The sequence below is a fragment of the Nannobrachium achirus genome (assembly GCF_963921795.1).
Source record: "Nannobrachium achirus genome assembly, chromosome: 2".
Taxonomy (NCBI): Eukaryota; Metazoa; Chordata; class Actinopteri; order Myctophiformes; family Myctophidae; genus Nannobrachium; species Nannobrachium achirus.
Window position 1 is genome coordinate 33,909,547 of NC_137811.1, and position 7,862 is coordinate 33,917,408.

At 47.7% G+C, this 7,862-nt stretch overlaps 1 protein-coding gene across 1 annotated transcript; it reads right to left on the minus strand.

The window, feature by feature from the left end:
- Nucleotides 1-3,138: 3,138 nt before the first annotated feature.
- On the minus strand, nt 3,139-6,318 carry LOC308297801 (unconventional myosin-Ic-like; the record flags this gene model as incomplete). The annotated part of the gene is made up of 1 exon (XM_080741368.1): nt 3,139-6,318. One exon carries the CDS (start codon nt 6,316-6,318, stop codon nt 3,139-3,141), a length of 3,180 nt encoding a protein of 1,059 aa, XP_080597494.1.
- Nucleotides 6,319-7,862: the final 1,544 nt, after the last annotated feature.

Here is a 7,862-nt window from a genome sequence, read left to right on the forward strand (position 1 = left end):
GGTCATTTTATCGTCTAATCAGGCTTTTATGAACACCCTGAACAGTTTTGCTTGATTCAATATTTATTTGATGTAAATGTTATCCCAATACACACCCATTGCAACTCCATTTTAATCATGGTAAATTCATTATCTTTTCTGTTGAATCATACTACCTTCCTAATACGTGAGCAGGCCATGTTTTTTCAATAACCTTTTTCATTTATTTTTAATAATTCTTTGGGAAAATTGAAACAATTAAATACAATAATTATTATTGAAAATAAATGAAAAACGTTATCGAAAAAAACACAGCCTGCTCACGTATTAGGAGGGTAGTATGAGTCACCAGAAAAAATAATGGGTGTTTTTAATTAATCTATCATGGTTAAAATTTAGTTTGAATTTACAATGGATGTGTATGGGGAGAGGCCCAGGAGGAGGCGGGCCTGTTAAGATTTACATCAAATATCTAAATATTGAATTAAGCAAATTAAAAACTGTTCAGGGTGTTCAAAAAAGCCTGATTAGACGATAAATTGTCCAAAGATTTTTTTGAAATCTAAATATCCCTTTAAGGGCTTGTATGAGGACAACCCCAACTCGAGAGATCGCAGGATGATACAGAAATGCCAATTAAATCTTTTCTGTTTGGCTACAGAGGCCTTGACCTTTGCATTACTTGCGGCATTGGTCAATGTTTACCCTATGCTCCCTCCACTGTTCCACTCAATGTAAGTCCCTCATGGATACATAATGATTCAAAGCCTGGCTAAATTGAAATGGAAATGTGCGTTACCACACTTCACCAAATGTCTGTGCAGCATAAAAGAAAATGTGAAAAGGCCTGCATCTGAAAACTGAAGGTTATCAGATACTTAATTTGCATAGAGCCTTTTCACACATGGTTTGCGTTCAAATATCCATCTATAGTCATAGAACAGTGCTTTGACAAGGACAGCTTCTCCCAGTTTTGAATGTCAAAACAGCCTGCTCCCCTCTTGTCGCTGTACTTGTCACATCTCTTCCTTCTTTACAACAGGGAGAGTATAACTCATTTTATGTCAGCTGTCAGAGTGCAGAGTCTTGGGTATATGAAAGCTAACAAAACGAAGCATGATGAATTCACTGATTTACTTTGAATACTTTTATGAAGATAAAGATCTCATAAACCTTGCTTGAAAACAAAATATTCGTTGAATCTATAAATAAAATGTAATTATGTTGCCATTTTAGACCAAATAGCCTCTGATGGCCTCATATACAGTTAATCATCAGTGGACTACAACAACCAGAACCTCACCTGCTGCGAGATTCCTACACTTTAATACAAGCATTGCAATAAAAGCTGCCCATTGGGTGTTATACCCATGGCAGAAACTATCTGGAAATCTCAAACATTGCTCTCTATTCAGCTGCCAAATGTGGTCTGAAGATTATCTGTTTGAGAGCTACTTTGTGTTAAAATACTAATAATCTAATACTATAACTAAACTACTAAATCCACTTTAGTAGACAACTGGATGTGCATAATGATGGATGAAATGCACTCAAAACTCACCTGTTGGTGTAAAATGGATCAGCCCAGGATTGATTGAATGATTTAAGAATTTATTAGAAGTTTGCAATAGAAAAAAGTACAGTTTCATGGCAGTACAAATCACTGGTACAAGGTCAACTAAAAGGAGATCCTAGAAAGCCGAGGCGGCTTATTTCCACAGGAACCACACTTTAAGTATCTCATATAACACTGAAAGACAGAAGGATAGAACATAATACTTTATCTAGGATAATATCAATTTCAAAAGCAGAAAAAGCATAACATCAAATACAAAGGCAGAAAAAAAGGGTGGGGGGAGCATGGGGGCTTAGTCTATTTACAAGTCAAGGGAAGCAGCCGCCTGAAGGTGACTTTTCATACCGATTTTGAAGGAGGCTAGGGATTTGCTCTCCTTTAAGGCTTGTGGACGGGCGAAGGGATGCTATTGATGACAAATGAAACATACTTTGTAACATCTATGTGGATGAAGATTTAGCAGATGGAAGATGGACAAATTCCACTCAAAAGCTAATGGATGCAGAAGTAGAATTCTTTCTTTGGTGTAATGGACAACAGCTGTCAGCTAACCAAAACTGGATGTGCATAATGATAGATGAAATGCACTCAAAGCTCACCTGTTGTGCTCTTTTATTTCTTTATGTTTAACAAGTAAGGCAGAATTGGTCAGAAATCATGAAGCAGTTGCAGCAATTGTAACAGCTACCCTTGCACCAAAAATAAATAAAATAATAGCATAATAAATGAACTCTCTAACCAACCAGTTCACAACTGTATATGCTATTCGCTCATTGCTATATTGGTGCTGTTTAATATTGTTATGACCCTGAGTAACACATATTTCATGTTTTCTTAAATTATCTACACTTTGACTAGTACCTTACAGTTATCAATTGTATCACCTTATTTGTATTTTACATTGTATTATAAATTGTATCACCTTATTTGTATTTTACATTGTATTATAAATTGTATCACCTTATTTGTATTTTACATTGTATTATGCTGGACATTACTTGAGAGTACGGTGTGGCGAAGTCGTGCTGCAAGTGAGGTTTTGGAGTACGGTTAGATATGTGATGACTTGGGTGGTTGGATCAGGATCCTGCGTTCAGACTGAGACACGTGTTTAGAAATCAGTTTTGATTTTTATCAGATTTGAAACCACCCCTGAATGTGTCTTAATTTGGATTTGTAAAAATCTGATTCTGTGTGACTTGTTTGTGTCAGACTTCAGACACAGTCTGCCAGTGTAAATGGGCCTTAAAGCCAAGTGGCCTTGCCCGTAAAGTGACAAAGTTCCAGGGCAGATTCAGAGGAACTAAAAGACAAGACATTTTATGTTTGGCTGCACTCGGGTGTTGTACTCTGAAAATAGCGTTCTAAGCTCACAGCGAGTTGTGACGTGTTGTGAGTGCCGCTTTGTGAGCTTGTAGATTGGCTATTTTCAGCACGAAATGAAGTGTAAACTAGGCCAATCAAGGACTGGCAAAATCTTTTTTTTTTGGTCGACAAAATCATATGATATTCAGTCGTCTAAACTAGACTAAAACTAAATGAATTTTATTCAAAAGATTATAAAGTTATTATATAGTTTGCTGTCAGGATGAACACTGGGGGACAGTCACAGTCAGATGTCCATTCTTGGCCTTAGCCACCAGTAACTGGGAGCCAGCAGCGGTGAAGTCAACGACCCCCTCTTTTCCCGGAGCCGTCGCGAACCTTATCCTCCCTTCCCAGTTGACGTTGACGTTGTTTCTTTTCCCCGCGTAGACGGCCACCTTTGTCACCGTCTCGATCACGTGTTCGCTCCACAGGACCACGTCCCCCTTCCTCTTCTTCTCGTTGCCGGCGCTACTGGACACATGCAGCACGAACAGTCCGTCACTGAGAGAACTGACGGAGATGCCCGTTAGAGCCGCGTAGTCGATGCGCTGCTTGAGCTTGCCGTTCTCTGCGACGACGGCACTGTTGGCGGTCAGTAGCAGCTGGCGAGATCGGGCTTTGTAGCCACTTCTGTCGTACTTAACGACCGGGACACCATACTCCATCATCTCGCGGTTGCCCAGAGCCTGGAGGACCTTGGAGTTGATCTGCACGTGGAGTCTAGTGCTGGCGAACGGTTTGGCCACGCTCTGCGGGTAGTTGTCCTTTCGGTCCTTGAAGATCTCGCTGGCGACAGCCTTCTGCTCCAGCTGCTGCTTCCGCTCGGGTCTGATTCTCTGGCAGTACGTTCGCACCATGTTCCGCATGCACAGGTCACGCAGGAGCTCCGATGCTGTGACGAGCGGGGACGGCGCCACGGGCCAACTCTTGTCCAGCACGTTCCTGGGCAGGTTCCCGGGGAGCTTCTCTAGGAACCAGCAGCGGACGTGATTCAGGAAGTATTCGTTCTCCGGACAACGCAGCTCGTGGCGGTGGACGAAGCCCTTGACGAACGCACGGATGACGTCGGAGGCTTGTCTCCTGCGCTGCGCCCTCCTCCTGGCCAGGACGCCCCTCCACCATGCCTGGATCACGATCGCAGACCGTCTGAGTTTTTGGGCTTGTCTCCTGCGCTGCGCTCTCCTCCTAGCCAGGAAGCCCCTCCACCAGGCCTGGATCACGATCACAGAGCGTCTGAATTTTTGGTATTTGGACTTCTGGCTGTGTCCCCTCCAGCCAGCCTGGAGCTTGGCGGCCAGGCCGTGCTTCCTCGTCTCCAGCGCGTCTTCCGTGGCAAACAGCGTCTTCGGGAAGCGGATGAAGATCTTGGACCTGCCCAGTTTGTACTCGTCGGGCTCGTATCCTAAGTGTTTGACCAGCGTGGACACCCCGTCAGCCGGCCTGCCCCGCCAGCAGGGCCAGGTGTCCGGACACAGACACTTGTACCTCTGCAGGAAGACCTCGTAGCGTCGCCTGTAGGCGAAGCCGGCCCTCCGCACCCTCAGGTTCTCCATCAGCCCCAGGTACTGGACCTGGTGACGAACCAGCGGCTCGTTGAAGTGCCCCGCTTGCTTGGAGTCGTTGGGCTTGATGCAGCGGACGTACGACGGCTCCTTGGACCTCAGGATCTCCGTGAGTCTCGCCAGGCTGGCTTTGAACTGCACGGCCGCTGTTTCCGGGCGCCTCTTGTCCGTCAGCTCGTCTCTGCCGAAGCAGCGCCTCAGGACCTTGTTCTCTGACGTGCACATGACCTCCTTCAGGCCGCGGAAGAGAAGGTCGCTGTTCATGTCCAGGAAGCCTGTGACGTCGTAGTCCACCTCCCCGGCGTAGTGCAGCAGCCTGAACTCGTCGCGACCGATTGTCTTGCGGGTTTCGCCGTCAGCCAGCCTGTGGGTGACCAGGTGGGCGTGGCCTCCCACAGCGCCCTCCAGCTTCTCCAGGAAGGTGCGGTCGCTGGCGCGGCCGGGCCTCAGGCACTCCTCGTCCAGCACAGAGATGATGCCCCGGAACCTCTCCTCCACCAGGTCCACGATGATCTTGTTGTCGAAGAAGCGCACCGGCTCCCAGGCGACTCCTTCCTCCTCGTACTCCTCCTGCTCCGAGCGCAGGGTGAGCTCGATAAACAGCTGCTGCAGCTTCTCGTTGCAGTAGTTGATGCAGAACTGCTCGAAGCCGTTGCGCTGGAAGACCTCGAAGCCGTAGATGTCCAGCAGTCCGATAACGGAGCACTTCTCGCCGGCGTCCGGCTCGTACGCCAGCGAAGAGTTGATCTTGTCCACGAGCCACGTGAAAGCGCGACCGTAGATGGCCTTGGCGAGAGCGTCTCGCGCCGAAGAGGCCTGCTCTGGGCTCAAAGGGCTCATCAGCTCCTCCCCGCCAGCGACGATCTTGTTGTGCGTGAGCGCCCGGGTCAGCAGCGCTCCGCTCACACCCAGCAGCCTGGCCAGCGTCGTGACCAGCATGTCGTTGGTGATGTAGGCGTTGCCTCCGTGCCTGCCCGCGAACTCCACGTTCCCCAGGTGGAGAACGGCAGCCACGACTCCCAGCAACTCCTCCACCTCGTCTTCGCAGAGGCCGACCACGCTCAGGGCCCTCCGCACCGCCTTCCACTGGCTGCGGTCGTCGATGGAGTGCACCGCGGGACACTTCCCTCCCGCCAGGTACCGGTAGCTTTCGGGGTTCCTCTCCAGGCCCAGGCGCCCCAGCAGCTGGTCCTCGCCTCCCTCCAGCAGCTGGTAGAAGATGTGGAAGTTCCTCTCGCCGTGGCGCTGGTGCACCACCCGGGACTTCTCCAGCAGGTAGTGCAGGATGTGCCCCCCCACAGGGGCGCCCCTGGCGTCAAACTGGATGTCCATGTACTTCCCGAAGCGGCTGGAGTTGTCGTTGCGCAGCGTCTTGGCGTTGCCGAAGGCCTCCAGGACGGGGTTGGACTGCAGCAGGCGCTCCTCGACGCTCCGGGCCGCGTCGCTGGCGTTGGGGCAGGTGGCGGCGTAGTACTCCACTATCCTCCTGCAGGCCTCCGTCTTGCCGGCGCCGCTCTCCCCGGAGATCAACACGCACTGGTCCCGGCCCTCGGCCCGCATGGAGCGGTAGGCGTTGTCTGCTACGGCGAAGACGTGCGGCGGGACCTCATAGAAGTTGACCCCTCGGTATCGCTCGGCCTGCTCGGCGCCGTAGATGTCCAGGTCCCGGTATGGGTTGACGGACAGCAGCACCGGGCCGATGTAGGTGTAGATGAGGCTCTGCTTGAAGCGCTTGTGGAGGTTGTCCATGAAGGCCTCTTCGCTTGTGTGGTTCTCCAGCAGCACCGAGTCCTGCACCCCAACCCGGTCTCTGGCTGTCAGGGACGACTCCATTGTTTCCATCTCTAGTTGGTGTCTTTGGCGGTGGGGGCGAATCCTCGTTATGGACATTAAACTTGAGGAATGGAAGTCAGTAGTGCTGTGCTGTGATCTCACTGAAATTGTGTCCAGATTTGGAATCACACGTCATACGCAGATTACGCAGGTAATAGATGACATCTCACATCTACGCACTCCAGTTTTATAGAGAAGATGATGATGTGTCATGACATCACGTGAAGTGATGTCACACTGACACTGCCCAGGGAACTCCATATTTGGGCATCTCCATTTGCGCGTAACCGACATGATGGTGATGACATGGTGCAATGTTGACATCACCAGGAACTCCATATTTGGGCACCTCTACACTTGGCCAAGGCTGACATGGGCAAGGCATAATGATGATGTAAGGAGATTAAGAAGAGTGTGGAGCCTACTAGTTGAAGCAGGATGCATGACTGTCTGTCTGTCTGCCTGTGTCCCTCTTATGCCCATATATGTATATCTCTGTATCTGTTTTGACTACATCCTCTTTATGCCCATATATTGAGATCTCTGTAGCAGTTTGACTCATCCTCTTTATGCCCATATATGGAGATCTCTGTATCTGTTTGAATACATCTTTGTTATGCCCATATATGGAGATCTCTGTATCTTCAACTACATCCTCTTTATGTCAATATATGGAGATTTCTGTATCTGTTTGACTACATCATCTTTATGCCCATTTATGGAGAGCTCTGTATCTGTTTGACTCATCCTCTTTATGCCCATATATGGAGATCTCTGTATCTGTTTTGACTACATCCTCTTTATGCCCATATATGTAGATCTCTGTATCTGTTTTTAATACATCCTTGGTATGCCCATATATGGACATCTCTGTATCTGTTTGACTATATCCTCTTTATGCCCATATATGGAGATCCCTGTATCTGTTTGACTCATCCTCTTTATTCCCATATATGGAGACCTCTGTATCTGTTTTGACTGCATCCTCTTTATGCCCATATATGTAGATCTCTGTATCTGTTTTGACTACATCCTCTTTATGCCCATATATGGAGATATCTGTATCTGTTTTGACTAGATCCTCTTTATGCCCATATATGGAGATCTCTGTATCTGTTTGACTACATCCTCTGTATGCCCATATATGGAGATCTCTGTTTATGTTTGACTCATCCTCTTTATGCCCATATATGGAGATCTCTGTATCTGTTTTGACTGCATCCTCTTTATGCCCATATATGTAGATCTCTGTGTCTGTTTTGACTACATCCTCTTTATGCCCTTATATGGAGATCTCTGTATATGTTTGACTACATCCTCTTCATGCCCATATAGATCTATGTATCTGGTTGACTACATCCTCGTTGTTATGCCCATATATGGAGATCTCTATATCTGTTTGACTACATCCTTTTTATGCCCATATATGGAGATATCTTTATCTGACTACATCCTCTTTATGCCCATATGAATATCTCTGTATCTGTTTGACTCCATCCACTTTATGCCCATATATGGAGCCATACCTATTTGAATATCGATAT